Below are 22,399 nucleotides of genomic sequence, written 5' to 3'. Positions count from 1 at the left end.
TTTCAAAAACGCAGTTTGAAATCGCTGAAGTTTATGTCACAAACTACCTTGTAACCAATCACGTCAACGGGCGGGTGGGCTTTAGCATATCATTAACTATGACTGATCTGAAGGAGGGGATTCTCAAAAGAAGCCAGGTTATCCTGGTATATTTTTCTGTTGATATGAAAAACGGTATCCGCGGGGCATTAAAAAGCGAAAATTAAGGCCTTAAATGGCATTAAAAATCACACTGCATGACACTCTTGGCCAGCATTCAGTCACTGCTGTGTTCAAACTGCACGATGGATCGGCGACAGAAGGTTTCACGCTGCATGACTTTACAATAGGAAGAATCGCCGACAACTCTGTCTGGCACGCAAACTACGTTTCACAACCAAACACACGCAAGATGTGACAAGGAAACAACGCGATATCACGCGTGCAGGACCGGAGTTATTATTATTATTAAAAACGGTAGCCGGCAAGAAGCTTGCAATATGAATTGCCGGTGCGCTGATTTGCAGCGAATATAAGAAAAAGAAAAGAAAAATATGGAGGAGGAAATGGTTGGGGAGACTGTAGATTGTGTGTTCTGCAACAAGAGTTGGAGGTAAATACATAACTTTTCAATGTGCTGCTGTTGCGGATGGTCAAGCAAATGTTTGTGTTTTGTTTCGGTTTGATAGAATTGTAATGTTAATGTGAATGAAGCTATGCTCACTGATATTGTGGTCTAAAACTCCTCCCCGAATTCCCCGCTGCTCTGTATCTTGCTCTCTCATTGGCTGTCGGTCATCGCCGATGTAGTTTTCAGTCAGAACACTTTTCACACTGCAGGATTTTGAATCGCCGACAGGTCCAGATATTTAGCATGCCAAATATCTCATGGGCGTCGGCGACTTATCGGCGATTTTCTCAGAACGCGTCTTTGCTCATTCACACTGCGTGATTGTCACTCGCGTGAACGAGCACCGATTTGCCTGTGATTTCGGGCATTTGTCGGCGATTTCTCAACCTGTCGGCGAGCCAAAATCGGGGCTAAAATCGTGCAGTCTGAACTCGGCATTAGCGACTTTTCAGACTTTTCCAAGAAAGCACGTTATGATGAATTTACTTGTTAACTTGATCTAGCTTCCGAGACCCACCTGTTCTGCTGCACAAGCTCGCGGTATTATGAAAAATGCACAAAAATACTATTTTCAATTTTTATATGAAATCTATATTTTTTAAACACATCAAAGCCATAAATCTAAACAAGTTGTGTTCCAATTCCAAATTTGAGGTTGATATATAGCCTATCAAAAAATTAGCTTTCAGTAAGATTTTGTTTGGGCGCAGTACCAAATGTTTCCACTAGATGAAATGTGAATAGAAATGAAAACATGTTTGATATTTAGGATTTTAAATCGGGAAGATTACATCAGTTTTTTAACAACAGTCACTGAGAGAAGAGAATGAGAGCGCTTTTGAAATTACAATTTGCACATCTTGTAGTGTGTGCATGTTTGAGATTTATGAGAGAAAAAAAAAATGTGTGTGCTGCAACCAGATTCCACAATCAGGATTTTAAAACTCTAGCCCCCGGTTTCACAGACAAGGCTTAAGCTAGTCTCAGACTAAAATGCATGTTTGAGCCATTTTAACTGAAAGCAACTTGCACTGACATATCTTAAAATATGCCAGTGCTATTGTTTTGTCTCAAGATGCACACCAGTAATGTTTCTTTTTAGGGTAGATTTATAAAAGCTAGGCTACTTAAATGTCTTAATTGAACTAAGGCCTAATCCTGGCTTAGTCTAAGCCCTGTCTTTGAAACCGGGCCTAGAAGTGTGGACGTGTAGAAGTGTGTATATTCACAATACAAATTTTTTTTTCTAACGTTCAAAGTAAATTTAACTATGAACTGAACTAATCATCTTCGATGGGAAATGTTGTAGTTTTTGTGGGGCATACAGAGGAAACAGACACTGGGACTGCATCATTTCTCAAACAGAATCACAAAAATATTAAGCAGAACAACAGTGATAATAATATGAAATATTTTTCAACATTGATATTTTTTTTTCCAGCAAATTAGCATTTTCAAATGATTTCTGAAGAATCAGGTGACTCAGAATGACTGATGCTGAAAATTAAGCTTTTTTCATTACAATAAATTTCAATTTAATATAATATTACAATTTATTTAATATATTTTTAATATACTAACATTAAAATATATTTCATATTATTTTATATAATAAAATAGAGGAAAAAAAAGCTATTTTAGAAACTCACATTATTCAGAGTTCTCACTGTTGTGACATCATAGTGGAGATTCCATTCTGGCAGCACTAAACTGCAACTCTGACTTTGGTCTGCTGTTGGTGTGTTAGGAGTGAACTGATCGAAAGGCTTTCGAGACTTTCTGCAGATATATCGACAAATATTGAATTTGATTGCAGCATTCAGTGTCCATTAATGGCGCTGTTTAGCAGTGTTTTTCTTCGACTGTTTGAGCGTTTTGCTCACTTCTTGCGAAGAAGGGAGACACAGCCGTGTGTAGCGCAAGAATTAGCGGCAGTAGAGAAACTTCCAGAGGAATGTGAGGCCTTCGACTTCACTGCCAATGACAGGAAGTGCAGGAAGAGATGCCGCAAGGTACCTAAGAAGTGCCAGCTTGGAGAGAGAGAGGAGGAGGAGGAAAGAGAGGTGAAGATCAAGGGAAAGATCAGTCATAAAGATGAAGAGGAGAGAGTGCCACTCAGACTTGAAAAGATAAAGAAGAGTGGATGTGTGCATCAGAAAAAAAGAGAGATGCACAATCTGGAAAAGTTGATGGAGGGAGGAAGTGAGCTTAGGGAAGCTGGAGAAAAGAAAAAGAAGAATAGAAAACTGAAGCAACGGAAGGCCACAGAGCCAACACCACTTCTTGTGGAGGTCAAACCTATGCATACTCCGGTCAGATCTTCCTTCTTGAAGCCAATAGAGGGAGAATTACCAATGCCTCCAAGTGTCGCCGTACACCTCGCTCTACCAGCTGCTCGCTTCGAACCCCTGCCGCGGGTGACAAAACCACCTGAGAGTCCTCGGAAACCGGCTCCAGCACCTCAAGTGGATCCTCCCAAACTGTCTGTGGTTCCTCCATGTCCTGATGTTGCTTCGCTCCAGAACTCTTCATCCCAAGTGCGTCCTTCCAAACCACCGATGCTTCCATTGGCAGCTCCTCCTCGTCCCACTCCAGCATCTGATGAACTGTTTTCTTCATCTCAAGGGCGTCATCCCAAACGACTTCCTCCGAGCCCGACTCCTGCACCTGATCAAGTCGTTGCTCTGCAACGTCCTCCCAGCCGGAGGCCTCAGCCATTTACTACTTCCCTGTTTGAGCCACTTCCAGAACTTATGCTGATTGATATAGAGGATGAGGAGAACGAATATGTGACCTTCCCGGCCAGTGACTTTCTCAAGTCTGAACGCCCCCAAACGCCAGAGGTTGAAATGAAACCAAGAAAGGTGGTTGCTTGGTTGGAGAAGGAAAGCGAGGTGCAGGAGGAAGCGTGGGAGTGCAAAGTGGTGGATATCCAGGGATTTGAAGAAGAGGACCCCAGTGAAATGGGAGACTCCATCACCATACAAGGCCATGCCTCTCCGAAAACAGAGCTCGATGAGCTCTCGATGAAGCTCTTCTGTGTAACTTCTCCTGACTGTCCCAAGCATGAGACCCAGCACACTGTGAACATCCAGGAAAAGTGCAAAAGAAAAGTGCCACTTTTTCTGTTCACCTGGGCAGAGGAGAAGGCCAAGAACAAGGAGGAGAAGAAAATAATCAAGGAGAAGAAGCGGCAAGAAAAAGAGTTGTTGCTTGAACGCTACATGAACGATCCGAAACTGAAGCACTTGTGGATCAACAAGCACAACCGCAACTACTGCTTCTCCTGATGCAGATCACTGTCCCTCCTCACCTTTATCCTGTGTAAATAAAATCCTCTTTACCTTTAACCTGTGTTTGTCTAACACATGTAATATGAAGTGAATCAATTTTAACTAGATTGGTTAGTTAAGTAACTTGAGTTACCTAATCAGATTACTTTAACTAATAAAGTAATATATTTCTTTTAAATTTACATCAACATATCTGAGTTGCTTTTTCAAAAAAATAAAGCAAGTTACTTTGTTTTCCCATGTATTGACTGACAGCTCTTCTGTCCCCAAGTTTAGATAAATCGAGATGAAGTGCAGAGACATTGTGTGTAAACATGACGGTTATTGTAGTTCTAGACTAAATGTGAGCATTTACTCATCTCACATGCACAAAAGCATAAAATGTATAAAATTCCACAAAGTGTATAAAACCTGTGAAATGCAATCTCAGAAAATTGCATAAACCTGCAATAATTAAATATATTAAATTAAACAATTTTTTTGTGTATTTAATCTCACTTTATTAACCAATGTCTTTGCTGCTGACCTTCATGATCTATTTCAACCATACTAATAAGCAAAAATGACTTTAAATAAATATCACATTTGTAATCAGCCTGAGGCTTATTCATTTCAATTTTAGTGTGAAAGGGCCTTTTACATTTGACAAAAAAATATAACCTTTTTGTTGTTGTTAAAAAACAAACAAGCAAGCCCAGCCCAAGGAAAAGTAACACAAAAGTAATGTAACGCATTACTTTCCATAAAAAGTAACTAAGTAACGCAAGTAATTACTTTTTTAGGGAGTAACTCAATATTGTAATACATTACTTTTAAAAGTAACTTTCCTCAACACTGCTATTTTTTCCTCTGGGGTCAACTTATTTATGTAAACATTACTTTTTTTATGATTCTGTCTGACCCTTAGATAATATAAAAAGCCTGTTTTTGCTACTGTGCATTCAAAACATGTGTTTAAACATCATTGGTCATGGGCTGCAGGACTGCAAAGCCTGCATTACATTGAGCAATCCGTGTTGAAATATGCCTGAAATGGACTGAAATTATCAGGGACCTTGTAAACTTCAGATGGATATGAAGAAGAATCATGACATCTGGTGTTTATAAATAATAGTATCTATATGTCTTCTTAATTCTCCTTAATTGTTGAGCATAAGGTGGACAGGACTAGTCAATCGTCATGAAGGAAGGATCATGCCAAGAACAGCTCACTTTCAAGCTTCTTTACAGTAATTAGATCAGGGTGGAGAGAGGGCAGGGATAAGAGGCTCGCATTTATTTCAGACAGCACGCAAATGCTGAGTTCTCTTTCAAGTCTTGTGCTTCAGCAGACAAATTCATACAAAAATTGCCAACATGCCTGTCTTGATGAGTATCCTAGCAAACATAGTCGGTTATGTCTTAAGTGAACATATAATAGTCGAGAAAGACATTGCATGTGTAACAGTATATGTACTGGATCGTGCATGTCTTAAAGGGAAAAAAATCTATTCCCGCTGCCTGTGTTTTCTTCAATAATGATTAATCTTTATTTTATACGGTGAAGATAATATGCAGTGCTATTTTATATTTGATTACTTTATCCATTTTCTGTACCTGAAAACTACGGTTAGATACCTGAAAAACCTGAAAATCACTGTTTGTTATTTGAGTATTTGCTCTATTGTATTTATTTGTGCTGTTGCATGTAGTTTATTTCTTATTTTCTTTATTTTTAGACAATAGTCCTATTTTTCTGTAACATAGCAAATACTGAACCGTATCGAAACCGTGACCCTAAAACCATGATAGGAACCGAACCATGAGCAGTTTGAACCCCTATGTTTAGTCTATGGATTTGCGTGTTTGATCTATGCGAACTGGAATAATTTGATTAATGTTTTATCTATACATAGGGAAAGGAAAGGGAAGGAGGCCTTCGCAGGGGATAGTTTAGTTGAGACTTCATGGCTGCGTTATTGCCATGTCTAGATGCAGGTCCTTCATCTCATCTGGATACAGCCTGGATCTGGCATGCTGGGGCAAACATCGGGATAAACAGAGAGAGACTAATATTAGCGTAGACGCAGAATACTTGCCTGAAAAATATAAAGTGTGATTAATATTGTTGGTTAATATAATTTTTCCCTGGCTGTGTAACCTAGATTATATCAACGGAAAGATCAATTAAATTTTAGAGACTACATTTTTATTAAATATTATGAAAACCAACATTAGTTCTCTTCAGAATAATGTGTACTAATAAGTTGTAGAGGGTTGAGGTTATTTTAATTTCATATTGTTGCTGTTCTGACTCTGTATGTATGTTTGTTGATCAGGTCATATGGAGATGCTACTCACTGCAGGAAGGCTCTACACAGAGCTGTACAGTGTACATCAGACTACCCTGAGCATGTATGTGATGTCCTGCTCAACTTTGAAAGAGTGGAGGGTGAGTTGAATTCATGCATATATTATGCTGCTGTTTATGTGGGTGTCCAGCTTTGAGTGTTTATGTGGGTGTTGTCTCTCACAGGCTCTCTGGAAGACTGGGATGCTGCAGTCCAAAAAACAGAGACCAAACTCAACAGAGTCAATGAGCAGAGAGCAAGAGTAAGTCCTATATAGGATTGGGAACCGAGAATGGTTCTTATCCAGAAGTGGTGGTGTTTTTTTTTTTTTGACAAATACCAGAACAGTGTGAAATTCCTAAGTTTTGGTTCTGAAAACGGTTCTGGTGTGATGTGTGGGCGAAGCATTGGGAGCATATACTTTAATAGCGATATCTCACATCATGATTATTAATATAGTAATGAATGCACTCAAAAGCCAACTCGCTACTCATATGTTTTGTATCAGATATCAATGCAGAGTGAGTAGAGCTGCACAATTGATCTTTAAAAGATCTTGATTCAAATGCCCACATGATCTTATTCCTAAATGACAACAATTCACCCTAGTCTGTTAAAAATCACACCGGAACATTTGAATCTGTGTTTGTGCTGCCGCTGACCCAGAGATGACTGTTATCATGTGTAGGTATGAAACCGCTTCACAAACACTCTTTTCAACCACACAGTATCATTATTTCTCTGTTACACAAATATTAAAATTATCACAGAAGTACTGAGATAAAACTTTATAGTTCAGATATAAACACTGATGTCTACATTTTGAAAGTAACTTGGTGCTTTAAATAATGACTGTATCGATTACATTATGCCACTTGGTGACGACAAGTGACTTAAAAATGTATTTGTCAAGAGATTTCGTTCAAAAATGCTGATTCATCCAGTAATGAAACAAGTGAAGTCTTTATGAATTATTAGTTCAAACCGATTTTAAAAAATATTCTGTTTCTCCTGTCTGGATCTTACATGTGTTTTCAAGCATCCTCTGCCCTTCTGAGAGGGCATTTTCCACTGCTGGAGATCCCGAATTCTCCCAGAGAAAACAGACATGTTGATTTTCCATCAGAAAAATTAATTATTTTTGCAAAAATTGCTAAATAATGAGTTGAGTATTGTGCATTTTTTCCTTACAACTATATATTTTTTTATTATTAGTTTAATCATTTTAATGGAATCGGAAGCAGAACCGGAATGGGAAAATTTCTTACGATTCTAAACCCCAGTCCTATAACTAGCCTTTTTGGGATTTTCCCTATACTTGGCAAACATTTAATTTTCATTTTGCCCTTTTTCCTATAAAAATACCAGAAGTAGTTATTATTTATATATTATGTTTGAGGCATCTGGCAGGAAGCTGTAGAAATGCTCTTTTGCTGTGGTTTTTTAGCCGTCTGTATGCTGCTTCTGCAGGTGGCTGAAAAAGAGGCTCTCCTAGCCAGACAAGAGGAGGAGAAAGCCGAGCACCGGAGAAAAGCCAAGGCAGATAAAAAAGGCCAAAAGAAGAGCCAGAAAGCAAACAGAACGGGGGATAAACGGAAAGCTGAAGATGAGTGTGAGGACGAATGGGGAGAGGATGCAGGTATGAATGGAGAGCTTTTTAAGTTTTATAATTCTGTTAAAATGAAAGTGTAAAAATCTGTTTTCAGAGAAAGTTGAATTTGTAAAAGCTAACAGTGTGGTTCAGACATTGACTGTACTGATATATAAAATGTGTGCAGAGCTGCCGTTCAAGAGGCTCCGAGGGGAGGAGGACTTTGGCTGCACGACCACGGAGGAGCTCATGGAGACAGAAAGTGGGCTTTTTGGCCGACGAGCTCCACCACAGCGTAAAACTGAGCCGCCTGGTTTCCGTAAGAACCAGCAGGGAGTGCCCGAACCCCAGGATTTGTCAAAGGAGCAGCGCAAAGATGAAAATAGTGTGTTTGTCAGTAACTTGGCCTTTAACCTGGAGGACCCCGAGGGCAAGCTGCGAACATTGTTTGGGGGTTGTGGGACTGTACAGCAGGTGCGACTCGTGTATACACCAAAAGGTGTGTTTAGAGGCTATTGCTACGTGCAGTTTGAGGACCGGCTGGCTGTACCTGAGGCACTGAAACTAGACAGGCAGGAGGTGGATGGGCGGCCCATGTATGTGTCTCCTTGTGTGGACAAGAATAAGAATCCTGATTTCAAGGTATCTAGAATGTATACTACTAAATTTTTGACTTGGTGTTTCCTTGTCATCCCTATGTTCAAGTGAACAATTATGTGAGCGTTATTTGACATTTTTAAAATGTTAATCATTTTTATCGTAATGTTTTCCTGGCAGGTTTTTAAGTACAAAACATCATTGGAGAAGCACAAGATCTTTATCTCGGGCCTGCCGTACACCTGCACTAAAGAGACACTGGAGGACCTCTGTAAAGAACACGGCACAATCAGAGCCATCCGGCTAGTCACCAACCGTTCAGGCAAACCCAAGGTGTGTAGGTCTCTGTCACCAACATAAATACACAAGAACACTGTCCTAGTATACTTCTAAGCTAATATTACCAGAATGTATTAATCATATTCCTCTAGTTACATTACATTACACACACACACACACACACACACACACACACAAAAAAACCCTTTTTAACAAAAACTCTGGAATAGGTTTTTTTTTTCTCCATAGTAATTTATGTGTGCTCTGTAGGGTTTGGCGTATGTGGAATATGAGAATGAGGCACAGGCCTCAAAGGCTGTGCAGAAGATGGACGGCACCATGTTGGAGAACTTCACACTCTCTGTTGCTATTAGCAACCCCCCGAGCAGGAAGATGGAAGATAAAGCAGCACCTAGTCGAATCCTGGGGGCAGTAATGCAAAGGCAACCTCAGGGAGCGTAAGTACTTGATACGGCAGGTTAGCTTCTCACATGTGTTGGATTACTGCTTGTAGCCAATACCACATATATGTTCACAACATAATGACTAACATTCACAAAGTCTCCAGATGAAAGACTTTTGTTGTTGTTTTGTAATATTCGATCTGAGAAAGAAAAAGAGCTTTCAGTTGCCTGTTTATCTTTTAGGGCTGAGCAATTATTCACAAAAAAAGAAAAAAAAAGAAAATTGTGATATGGCTTAGTGTGTTTAGTGCAACAATTTTACCAGATTTGTAATGAGAAGTGATTATTTTATCAGTCTAAATAATTTTTACTTTGTTTATTTAGTTTTTCTCTTTCAGGGTTGCTGCACATTTTTTTTTAAGTCAAATGTAAGGCTTTTTAAGACCTGAAGAAATAAAAATTAATACTAGCCTATACATTATGGCTGTTACCAATCAAATGAAATCATTATCAACAAAATCCATCTTTGCAATACAGAGGTGACACAGAATGAGAAGTGGCATTAACATATTTACACAGCATTTACAATTTGTCTACATAAATTTAATTCAATATTTAAATATGGATTTTTTTTTTTCTTCTAATTTTAACTTTTTAATCAAAATGTCCCTTAAATATGAAACTAAACTAAACCGCCAGTAGGTGGCAGCAAGTCACTGTCTTAATGAGTGAGTGAGTGAGTCAACCAGTTTGTTCAAATGACTGATTCATTCAGGAACAAAGCTCGGATTCATTCTTTCTAAACGCGAATTCAGTCAGAATAACAAAAACATTTCTGTTGCATTGAGCTTTGTTCTGCTGTTCATCATTTTGAAATTTCCGTTGGCGAAATAAAGGAAAAAAACAAATTAAAAATACTGTCTAAAATGTAACTCACATTGTTCATTTAACAATAAGTTGAAGGAACATTGCATTTTTGCTGATTTGGGAAAAACGGCATTCTTGCTCATGTGATATTGTAAAACAACTACATCTTATAATATACCCACGGGTTTCATGTGATGTCACTGTATTTTATTGCCGCCATATTTGTGTCCGGTCACAGCTGCGCGCTCTGTTTAAGTCTATGGTGACAGCAGCTACAACTACCAGAGGAAGGCCAACAAAACACTCTCAGAAGTTTCACAACAAATTTACAATATGTCTGGGATATGTGGTGCTGTTAGCCATTTCAACAGTCATCAGAACTACAAATGTATTTGATCCCAAAGGAGTTAGATCGGCAGGACCACACCACTGGCAGCCAAACAGCAACGCACAACATTAATAACTGCTGGGACTGTAATTTATTACTGTAAACATTTTAATGACTTAATCATTGCTGTTTGAGCTGCGCATGCTGAAGTTGAAGAGAATAAAAACTCATGAACTGAAAGTTAATTAACTCAACGGAACACATCCTATATAAAATCACGCATATATGAACTTGAAGTAATGTCATGGAACACCGAAACACAGCAAAAAAGCCCAAATAATTCACAACGTTATGTTACAAGTATATACGATTATAATATAATTTATAAGAAGACAGTCCCAATCATATTAATGTTTTGCCTTACTTTTTGAGCGCTCGCGCTGAAGCTATAGATGATCATCAGCTCTGTGGGTTATTTACCTCAACGAAACACATCCTTTATGATCAGATATTTATACTTCATAAAATTAATATTACAAGTTTTATCTGCACAAAAGGACGCGAATGCACAAGTGAAGTTTGAACAAGCTACGTGTTTAACTCCAGTAGACGCCCTCTTCCCACAACAACACGCTGAAACAACAACATAGAGAATTCACAACATTTTATTACAATAGTGTTCTCGTTATAAAGTTATGTAAATTACAGTCCCAGCAGTTATTAATGTTGTGCATTGCTGTTTGGCTGCCTAGTGGCGTGGTCCTTTCTGAATGAAGCCAATAATTCCACCAATCTAACTCCTTTGGGATCAAATACATTTGTAGTTCTGACAACTGTTGAAACGGCTAACAGCACCACATATCCCAGACATATTGTATATTTGTTGTGCACCTTCTGAGAGTGTTTTGTTGGCCTTCCTCTGGAAGTTGTAGCTGCTGTCACCATAGACTTAAACAGAGTGCACAGCTGTGACCGGACACAAATATGGCGGCGGGCATAGCGGAAGTGATGTCTTTAAAACCCATGGATATCATATTAATGACAAAAAATCATCGGGGCAAAACATACCCATGTATCTTGAATTTTGAGGGCATGTAACTGCATGCATAACTACATCACGCTGAATAAGACGAGTAAAGAAAACGTGGTAGGCTTATTAAAAGAATAACCCTTTATTTAAATATATTTATTTATATATAACTTTATTTAAATAACACAGAAAATCACTGTTAACAGGTTAATATAACATTTCCCATTCCATGACTAGTAAAATAATCACAACTTATTCTGTAAAATGGCGTAATCCACAGGGTGATGGACACGGAGGTGGGTAAAAAGGTTGGTGGTGTTGCCACCCTTCGCACTGACTGTAGCTAGGCAAATCCTGCGGATTGGGCTGTCTGTGGAGCCGAAAAACTCCCATACTGTCGAGCTTATTTACTTTTTTACAGAGCCTCTCACTCTCTCACTCGGAATAGCTGCGCGCGCTGCGCCTTCTTGTTTGACAGGTGTCAGCGTTAAGGTGCAATACTGCCACCTGAGAGCTCAGCCAGGTACTGGCGCTGGAGTATTTACATGTCATGATATCATAAGCGTCCTATTAATTTTAAATATTGTGGTAATCGTCAATACCTGTATATCGTCACACCCAAAATTAACATGATATCGATAGTTCATGCTTTGAATATCAAGGTTATCGTCAATACCGGTATATTGCGACACCCCTAATTACAAGTAACTAACCCTAAACCCTAGAGTAAGTACATGTAATTAATTAATATTATTCAGTACTTATTTTATTAAGTACAATGTAACTCCATAAACATTATTGTTTCTTTTCAGGAGGGGAAAAGGACGCACTCAGATCTCTCTGCTGCCACGCTCTCTGTACCGACAGAGTGCTCCAGATGCCAAAGCAGAGAACGGGACCATTTCTGCACCACATGCCACAGTGACAGATGGAGTGCATGGAGGACCTGGAACCGCAAGCCTGGACACGCAAACCAAGTCCCTGTCCAATGAGGACTTTGCCAGGATGCTCCTCAAAAAGTGAAATTGTATGCAGATAACACAAGAAGAACACCTGCCTTCTGACAGAAAGCCATGCTGTGTCCTTACGAAGTCCGGCGGAGAAACAGCGTTTTAGTTTAGCCTACTTTCTGTAAATACGTGACCACCCCAGATATATAGTAAAACTATTTTAACACCTCATCCATGGAGATGTGAGCTATATTGTTTTCTTTCAATTCTTAGTAATAAAGAAAGGGATTTGGGGGGCAGATTTCAGATTTTGTCAGCAAGTATTTTTTTAACAGGATGTTAAAACAGATGTGAACCATTGTTTTAAAAGGTATATGCAAGAACATTTAATATGAAGATACATGATGTATCATAAGTTTCAACGCAGCTTCATTTCTCAATAGGTCCCTTTGGGGCAGCTGATCTGTAGATGCGTCCTGCACCTCTGCCTTGTCAAAGGCATACAAAAAATAAAGAACAAAACCTTTATTTTACATTTTGTCTGAACTGCATGTTGTATAAATAATTTATTTGCAGTACCACAACCATCTGAAACTCAGCCAATTTGCATGTGTAGATTTACAACTAACTTCTGTAATGTCTTCATAAAAGCTTTAAATGAAGACTAAATGGGATAATAGATGATCTTGTCAGCAAATAAAGTCCAGCACCTTGCCAACAACACATTTGTGACTAAGAGGTTCAACTTTGGTGTTTATTAGACTGCAGCGCTTGAATTAAAAGCTGTGCACTGTCCTGTCCTGGAGATTGGTAGATTCTGTTTGCAGAGTTTTATCACGCATTTTTGTATTTTCTCTGAGCGCTGCCCTTAGAATCTTGTTTAACCGCTGACACAGCTTGTAAACCTGCCTTACCTTGTGTACTCAAAAATGGTCTAAAGGTTAAAGCTTGCGCTCCACAGTCAGATTCAATTCAACATTCATATTCTAAGGACTGGCTGAGGAGCAAGAGAGTTTTAGAACCTATTTGGACCTTTCCAGAAGTTGAATCTATGCAGCTGTATATCGCTAGAACCTTCCACTATGAGTTCACCTGATTGTGAACCCATCATATACTGTATTGTACATATACACAACATATATCATCTAAAATGTCCTGGATATTAGTATTATTTACTGGTTTTGATGGCTATGATGGTATTTCATCCACTAATAAACGTTGAGCTGACTTTTTTTTTTTTTTTTTTTACTGCAGTGTTCTACACTAGACAGTTCCCTCCTGCATTGTTCTTTTGATTGTGTTTGATTCTTGTTCACACCCCTCAATAGTTGGCCAGTTTTGTAAAACATTTGTATATTTTGAACAAAGTAAAAAAAAAAAAAAAGGAAAAAAAGTAGCTCTATATATTTGCGTTTGATCACCACAGTGGCCTAAAGTAGTGATTGAGGAAAAAAAAAAGTGCTGTTGCAATGTCTTGTTCAACATTAAAAATAATGAAGTCATGGTATAGATGTGGTAAATTGTGCACTTTTTGATTTGGTTAACTCTATCAATTATTTGATTATAGATCAGTCATTTTTATTTACCACGTCAGTGTTCTCTTTAGGCACTCATAATAATTTCTAATAATGTTCCTGTTGTAGTTCCTGTGTTGCTCATGTTAGTCATATGGATTTATTTTTCCTCTTTGTTTTAAGGCCTAAATTGTTTAATGAAGCAATTAAATGTAAGTGGTTGTCAAACATATGACTTGTGTGATATTTGTGTGCACACTGGTTTTTATCTTTGTTTAAAAACAAATTCATAAGTGGACTGGTTTGATCTTTTGTCAAGGGTACATCTGACATTTTTCTGTTTTTCACCAGGTCATATTTCACAGTGGATACTGACTGTTAACCTGCATATGAAAAGACGAAAGGCAATTAAGACATAAATCCACTAAACACTAGAAGGAAATGAGAAGTTGCACAATAATTTATTACACACAATAATAAAATAGCTTTTTAGTAGTAAAATAAATTAAAGCAATGTTTAAATAGATCAAACTAAAGTGCTTGAAAATAGTGGAACACCCAAAATGAAAAGATGATAAAAAATAAAAATTAATAAAAGTCCCTAACATTCTTTATAAAACATTTCGACAATATTCCTGTAATCAATAATCTTCCTAAATACCATTTTGAGCAGCTGTAGGCAATAAGAAAATGTATGCAGTGTACATCACTGAATAATCATTTTCAAATTGCAAAAATTTCTAAATGAATGACCTTTTAAAATATACCTTAAAAATCAGGGATTATGCTCTAGGCAATGGCAAAGGTTAACTATTACTTAATAGTTCAGAGTTTGACGGACATTAATTTTTGAGCATGACATTTCTTTACTGTAGCCTGCCAGCAAGGCTTATGCAAAGAGAGAAATGTGTCCAACGAGCTGTAGAGTTCACAATAAATGTACTTCAGCTGGTGAAGTGTCTGAAAATCATAACTAAAAATTAAATGGAACTGCAATCTTTCAGCATTTCACAAACCTGTTCTTTTTCCAAGCAAACTTAGCTTAAGCTTGGATTTTGAGAAAAGAAAAATGTCAAATTATACAGATAAACACCACACATGTATCATTATGAATATTGCTCCCATACAGACAGCAGAGTTCATGTATGCTACATTATCATTAACTCACAATCAGAAGGATTTACTTGTTAAAAGATCTGAGGATATGATCCAATACTGTTCATTCAGTGGAAAAGAAATGCTTTTCTTTCCTTTCAAATTTAAAACTGACAAAAGTTGTAAGGGTAAAATATGAACATTTCAGACAGTCAAAAAACAAACAGAATTTCTAACAAATATAGCTACACATTAAATGCACAAAACAAAAATAAAACCTTAAAATGGATTCACAACTTGTCCATTGTGGTCGCATGAGTCTAGCACTAGAAGGTTGGACAGTGATTTATTTCAGAGGCTGATATGGACCATATGGCACTTTAATTTACATGCATGTGCAATATTTTTCCATCTACCAACATACATCTTTCAGCTATGCGCAGGTATGGTGTGTTTACAGTCAGGGCAGGCATGATTACTAGACCCGGGCAGCCCAACTGCATGCTCAGCCGTGGCTATCAGTAGCGTATCAAGTGTAATTTCTGTGCATTTTGCAATAAATCGAATAAAAGGTCTAACGTCACCCTCGTTGGCTGTATCCAGGGCGGTGTAATACTCTGCCCTCTGCTCTTTCCGAATGGTGATCGGTGGATAACTAGCTTGCATTAGGATTAAATTCATGAGCAGTCGGGACGTCCGTCCGTTCCCGTCCACAAACGGATGCACGTAAACCAGTTTATAGTGCGCGAGAGCTGCGAACTCCACCGGGTGTAGATGCAGCGCTTCCTCAGAGTTTATCCACTGCACTAGCTCCTGCATGTGCCTGTCTAAGTCCTGCGGGTGTGGTGGGATGTGATGTCCCACGAACACCTGGCTTGCACGGAATCGCCCGGCTTCGACGGGATCGGCGTAGCCTAGAACCCGCCGGTGTATCTCTAGGATGTCATTTACAGTGATCGCTCCAGCACGGGACAGCAGGGTGGTGTTGATGTACTTCATGGCTACATCTACGCCAATTGCCTCGTTCTGTTCTTGAAGACTCTTACCTGGTACAGCATATCTGGTCTCAATAATGTGGCGAATCTCCGACAGAGTGAGCGTGTTGCCTTCGATAGCAACGGTGTGGTAAATATGATGGTAGTAGGTCTCCTCCATGACCCGACGCAAGGCAGAGTTGCCCTTGGGGATGGACATGAGACGTCGCACCTTTCCATCGATGATTCCAAAGTGGCGTTGATCTATTTCCTCTACTAATGGGAGTGTGCGATCCCTGCTCACCAGAGCCTTCTCGTTACAAGGCGAGATGGCGAGGGCCTTGGTGTAGAGGTGGTCAGCTTGGACGACGTCTTTTTCCTCCTCCAGAATGGTTCCCAGTTCAGTGAGCGCCTCCACAAACTCAGGGTTCATGTTGAGCGCGTGGACGAGCAGCTTGTGAGCTTTCTCTCTCTTTCCAGTTTTCTTCATCTCCAAAGCCTGCTGGAGAGCCGCCTTTGCCTCCAACTGAGTCTCTGTAAACAAACAGATGGTCAGCGTTATACAGCATGACATTTCAACTGAGAGACGCATAATCAATAGTCACTATCACTCGAAAGTTTCATTTTCAAATTTTTTGCATTTTTATCTGATTTTTTGACACAGTAAATTGCTTTTAAACTTGCAATGAGCTTCCAATGAGTTTTAGTGTCAGTCAAGCATTCCAAAGCTAGATGAGACAAAAGCATATTAGAATAAAAACTGTCATGCAGTTCACAAACCTTTTTACTTGCGTTATTGAACATATTTGAACATCTAAGAACAGGAAATTCAACAGGATTCAAAAAATTCAAATGGGAAATTCTAAATTCAAATTCAAAAGGAATGAATTGACTGAATCATGAAACAATGGCCATTACCAGAACAGTGTTGTTATTGTTAACTAAAACTAAAAACTAATTAAAATGTTAAAACTGAAAAAAAAATTTTTAAACTTTTTTTTTTTTTTTTTTTTTAGAAATCTTGGTTTAAATTAATGTACAAAAATTACTAAAACTAAAAATGAAAATAAATTAATGACCCCATGTGGTGAAAATCAAGTTAGTGTTGTTTATATGACTATGTGGTGTTTTTAATATGTTTTAAGATGTGCAAATTCCACCATTGCTGAGTATTTTCTCAACCAAACCTGAACAAACCTCTTCCAGAAGCTCAAATGTGCTGCGTCACCAATGAGGTTCATTCTCGTGTGTTAAGCAGCACGTTTGAGCTTCCAGAAGAGACTTGTTCTTGAGCGTCATTCAGGTTTGGTTGAGCTTCTTTGTATGTTCGCTGATCAGTGTTTATATGTGAGTCTCAATTAAACCTGAATCATAAAGAGTGATCAAGTCTCTTCAGAAAATTTGGACTAAACCACTCAATTCATATGGATTAGTTTTACAATCTGTTTTATGAACTTTTTAAAGCGTCAAATTTCCAGTTGTGAAGGGTACCTAAGGAGGGACAGAATGCCGTCAGATTTCATAAAAAAGATATTAACGTGTTCTGAAGATGAACGGAAGTCTTACAGATGTGGAAGCACATGAGGGTGAGCAATTAATGACAGAAATTTCATTTTGGGGTGAACTAACCCTTTAACCCTAAAAAGGCCAAGACCATAGAGAGAAATCAGAAAATTTATTTATTGCTATTTTCAATCTTCACAAATAATACAATTTCATGATTTTTTTTTTTTTTTATTGGAAATCATGACTTTTATTTTGGATTTTAATGTTTGTATCCCCCAGGATATGTCGCCCCTTTAGGAGTATAAATTCACTGAAAATAGAATGCAACAAGGCAATGCATGTTACAACATGTTAGCCAAATGTTTTAAAAATTCTTTGTAAAATATTGTTGAACAATAAATATAATGCCTTTTTATGAACACATTAGCATACAGTATTATATTTAATATGCAATTTATAGGGCATATAAATTATCAATATGACCAAAACTTTGCTGAAAAACTTGTACACAATCTACTTCATGCCTTCTGTCCTCTGATTGATAGTACTTTTTTTAAATGAAAAAGTATTTTTTACTCAAATCTTCAATGATTTTTATAAAGCCAATGTAAGATAAACATTTACTGAACTGAAGCAACTTGGGTTTACTTGATTATTCATGCCACTATATTTTTAATGTTAAAATATAAACTTCTTTTTACATTTTTTTCATGTTAATGTAAATGTTAAATATATGACACAACAGGCTTTTGGGGAACAATTATTTGTCCATCCCTCAATTAAGAAACATCCCTCAAAGTTTGCATGTATTTTTTGTTGAATGTGTTAAAACAAGTATAAACTATCAATTTTTAATTTTGAATAACATAAATAATTCATCAATAAATTATGCATAATAGGTCCAGGTACATGCATTAAGAATGTAAATAAAGTTTGATTCATGTTTCCCTTATGACATTCAGCCACTCAATAAAAACTCAATAGCATCTTCAACTGTACCTTTATTGGGCTTGACTTTTTGTGGTAGGAGGTCTAGCGCTGTGAAGGGGACCGTCAGGCTGGTTGTGTGCACCACAGGCCGCTGGACGCCCCCCCACAGCTGGCAGCGCAAAAGAGCAAGACCCTTCAGCGTGGCACAGCATTGCTCCTCTATGCCTGCTAAAGGCAGCAACAGAACGAATACAGATCCCACGATGGCAAACAGAGCGGGTCCCCATCCCCAGAGCAGAGGACTGCTGCTGGCATGACGTAGTACTGTTAGAGCTGCCATTAATCATGGAATCCAGAATTCTCAGGCCACAAGTCCAACATTCTAGGAGGAAGAGGGTTAAGACATAAAATGTTAAATCAAGATAATTGTAATTTTTCTCCTTACAGTCCAATGTAAGTCAGGTGAGTCTTGGGATTCTAACAGTTTGTGAAATAGTCTGAATGTTCCTTCTTATGTCCAGTGATTTGTAACCACATTTACAATACTTTCTCATGTTCTTTGGCAGTCTGATAATCAGAGTGAAATGCACTCATGGTCAATGTAGTCTAACCAGTATTTGAAATGTATAACTTAACGTTACCTGTCTTTTAAGCTGTTTAAACACACTGACATTGTATTTATTTAATACCACAATAGGTAAATACTTGTAATATTGTATAAGATATGTCCACATCTGATACCTACAAGATCCCCCGATGTTAGATACATTAAAATGAACAGTCCATGACAACAGCAGTGATTACAACATTCATACATTTCTTCAAAAAGACTTTTACCAAACCCTAAAACCGGCAGCTAGTTAACTTATGTCCTTTATAAAATGTAAAACAAGACGCAAATGTTCAAACATACCTTATTAGTTACAGACGTGTTATTCTCAATATAAATCATGGATATGATCAGAAATATTTGCCCTGCTGTTAGCAACGTCAACTTCCGCGAAACGAGTATCGCCTACTTGTAAGGTTAAAGTTGATAGGTTGATATTACTTAACACGTGCTCAGTGATTGGTCAGATATATGCCACACACCCACTTGCAGCAACACATTTTTCAGATCGTGAAACTACTTGATTGGACAAGACGGATCTGTTGGTACGTAATGCTGTTTACTGTTAAAGTCCCCGGAAGTTGCAAATGATTTTTCTCCAGTGTTGTGGAAGCGGCAACCTCCCCCTTTCTCTCGTGAAGCCAATACGGAAGTAACTTCAACTGCGATTCGTCGACTGGCCGCTAGGGACAAGCTCCAAAAGAGAGCAGAATCTCATAGAGTCCCATGTTAAATTGCCCAAGTTTACAGGAGAAAAAAACATGTTTAGTTGGCAAGTTGGTTCAAATTGTGGTTTTGGTCTATACTGCTATTTTTGCCCGTCATGACAAGGGGGGTGAATTTTTTTTATAACTTATCCGTTTAAATTATATTAAGCCTTAAAGGGATAGTTCACCCAAAAATGAAAATTTGATGTTTATCAGCTTACCCCCAGTGCATCCAAGATGTAGGTGACATTTTTTCTTCAGTCGATCACAAATGATGATTTTTAACTGCAACCGCTGCCCTCTGTCATTCAAATAATTGCAGTAGATGGGAACTTCATCTATAAGAGTGAATAAACCTTGCTTAGACAAATCCAAATGAAACCCTGCGGCTCGTGACGACACATTAATGTCCTAAGACACGAAATGATCGGTTTGTGTGAGAAACCGAACAGTATTTATATCATTTTTTACCTCTAATACACCACTATGTCCAACTCCGTTCAGCTTCCGGTGAGTGAGGTCAGATCGCGCTCTGACAACGGCAGTGATGTCTCACGCTCATTGAAGTATATGGGCGAGACATCACTTCCATCACCAGAACGCGTTTTTGGACCTCACTCACCAGAAGCTGAACGGAGTTGGACATAGTGGTGTATTAGAGGTAAAAAATGATATAAATACTGTTCGGTTTCTCACACAAACCGATCGTTTCGTGTCTTAGGACATTAATGTGTCGTCACGAGCAGCAGGGTTTCATTTGGATTTGTCTAAGCAAGGTTTATTCACTCTAATAGATGAAGTTCCCATCTACTGCAATGATTTGAATGACAGAGGGCAGCGGTTGCAGTTAAAAATCATCATTTGTGATCGACTGAAGAAAAAATGTCACCTACATCTTGGATGCACTGGGGGTAAGCAGATAAATATCAAATTTTCATTTTTGGGTGAACTATCCATTTAAAGTTCTGCATAATTAAGGGCGTGGTCACTTGAGTGACAGGTAGATTGCGCTGCTGTCTGTGAACCGTCATTATCTCAGCTGCCGCTGAATTTGGCATCTCTGCCGTATTTGTGCTTTTTTTTTTTCTCGATTATTTTATACAATTATAAAATATGGCTTGCTGCATAATATTCGAGACTGATATGTGTCTGTGTAGATGTGCATGCATGCGGAAGAAACAGAACACATGTTGTTGGATCGTGGCATTGGCTGAAAGTTTTGGTTGTGAGATTTACTACAATGACAATGGCGGGAGGGTATAAAAATCCGACAGCACTGCTTGGATATTATAACTAAAACTGCTGCACTATTTTGAAAAAATATACTTTGGACACAGGCTCATTTGTTTGTTAGATACGATCGTATACAGTTTTACAACATAAACGCTGTTCAGATTGCATCCTTTCTTGAAGAACGATGACAGAGAGCAGATCATTCAGAAGAAATGTGACATGTTTTTTGTTTTGCAATGGACACTTATATTTTACCCAAGTGCCACAGATTGTCGTGACGACTTTAATAAGTAAAAAATATTTATATAATATTAAATAATATATATATATATATATATATATATATATATATATATATATATATATATATATATATATATATATATATATATTGTCGTTGTTGTAAATGTAAACAACAATGCAATGTAAAAAGAAAGAATAAGGTTTTGCTAATTTGCTTTTATTTCAAACATTTCTCCTACTTTCCTGGCTTCTGCCTGGCAAGTGTAAACACTAGGGGTCAGTATTGCCTCAGTAATAAAAAATATATATTTTTGTATTATTTTTGTATTATTTTTTGTTCTTTCACATCTGAGACATCTGTTAAGATATAGTTATGTTGCAGTGGGGAAGACATGGCTCTTATCCACTGATCCACTGATCTATATTAATAATTATAGATCAGTGCTCTTATCTTACAAATAAGTTCTGCATGCATTTCAAAAAATCCAAGACTAGTAATCCATACAACATATAACATCCTGTGAATTCTTGTCTAAAATTATGTGGATGTTGTTAGCACCTGAACATTAATCAACTTCAGTGTGAAAGAACTTTAACACACATGACATGCATACATACAGTAACTTCAAAATGATTTGTTCTGGTCTAATTTGTGCTGCCATATAAATATATCTGAAAAAAGTTGTTATATAGATCTTATTATAGATATGTTTCACGAATGCTTGCTTACTGCTCCGCACTTTGCTCTCTCACTTTTGTATTTCATCTCCTAGTTTTAACTTCAGCAATAAGCACAGTGCTCAAACGATAAAGCAAGTTGGCAAAACACTATAATAAATAAAATGAGAAACTCTGGAACTGGAGTATTACAAGGGAGGCATTTTTTCCCGACCAGCCTTCCAATTCCTGCAGCTTACATTCCTGAGACGGAACAACAAAGCTGTCTCTAATCAGATGTAAATGACTCCATCCTGTTTAAAATCTAAAAAAGTTACTTGCGGTCCTGCCAGAACTGCCAGAACAGGAAAGCATAATTGTGGACGCCCACAAAAGCCAGTGAAGACTGGGAATCTAGGACTCCTCGACAGGCTATACCGAGCATAGAGAACCCTGTTGAAAAAAACTCCAACAAAAGGAATGCTAATATGTTTTCACGGTTGCTTAGTCTAAAAACATGGCTGCTGCAAAACATGCAACATGAGAGGACATTTTTTTGACAACATCAATCTTTTCTGGAGTCAAAGACAACTGTTAAAGGGTTAGTTCACCCAAAAATGAAATTTCTGTCATTAAGTACTCACTCTCCTG

At 37.9% G+C, this 22,399-nt stretch overlaps 2 protein-coding genes across 2 annotated transcripts in view; one reads left to right on the top strand and one right to left on the bottom strand.

Annotated features, from left to right (window-relative positions):
* Nucleotides 1–14,014, top strand: part of sart3 (spliceosome associated factor 3, U4/U6 recycling protein) — a 31,177-nt gene extending 17,163 nt beyond the window's left edge. The window contains exons 13-19 of the mRNA XM_067407775.1: nucleotides 6,222–6,334; nucleotides 6,419–6,495; nucleotides 7,704–7,872; nucleotides 8,012–8,466; nucleotides 8,602–8,754; nucleotides 8,971–9,158; nucleotides 12,142–14,014. Of these exons, the coding sequence (XP_067263876.1) occupies nucleotides 6,222–6,334; nucleotides 6,419–6,495; nucleotides 7,704–7,872; nucleotides 8,012–8,466; nucleotides 8,602–8,754; nucleotides 8,971–9,158; nucleotides 12,142–12,352 (1,366 nt within the window). The 3' untranslated portion in view covers nucleotides 12,353–14,014. The remainder of the gene's footprint in view (nucleotides 1–6,221; nucleotides 6,335–6,418; nucleotides 6,496–7,703; nucleotides 7,873–8,011; nucleotides 8,467–8,601; nucleotides 8,755–8,970; nucleotides 9,159–12,141) is intronic.
* Nucleotides 14,015–14,262: 248 nt separating this feature from the next.
* Nucleotides 14,263–19,331, bottom strand: ficd (FIC domain protein adenylyltransferase). Its single transcript, XM_067406673.1, has 3 exons — nucleotides 19,212–19,331; nucleotides 18,368–18,680; nucleotides 14,263–16,396 (listed from the first exon to the last, which is right to left on the bottom strand). Exons 2-3 carry the CDS (start codon nucleotides 18,636–18,638, stop codon nucleotides 15,318–15,320), a joined length of 1,350 nt encoding a protein of 449 aa, XP_067262774.1. The 5' UTR covers nucleotides 18,639–18,680; nucleotides 19,212–19,331; the 3' UTR covers nucleotides 14,263–15,317.
* Between the last annotated feature and the right edge of the window lie 3,068 nt (nucleotides 19,332–22,399).

Source organism: Chanodichthys erythropterus, chromosome 13 (genome assembly GCF_024489055.1).
Source record: "Chanodichthys erythropterus isolate Z2021 chromosome 13, ASM2448905v1, whole genome shotgun sequence".
Taxonomy (NCBI): domain Eukaryota; kingdom Metazoa; phylum Chordata; class Actinopteri; order Cypriniformes; family Xenocyprididae; genus Chanodichthys; species Chanodichthys erythropterus.
The sequence above is the reverse complement of the archived record's forward strand: the minus strand, read 5'-3'. Positions and strand labels throughout refer to the sequence as shown.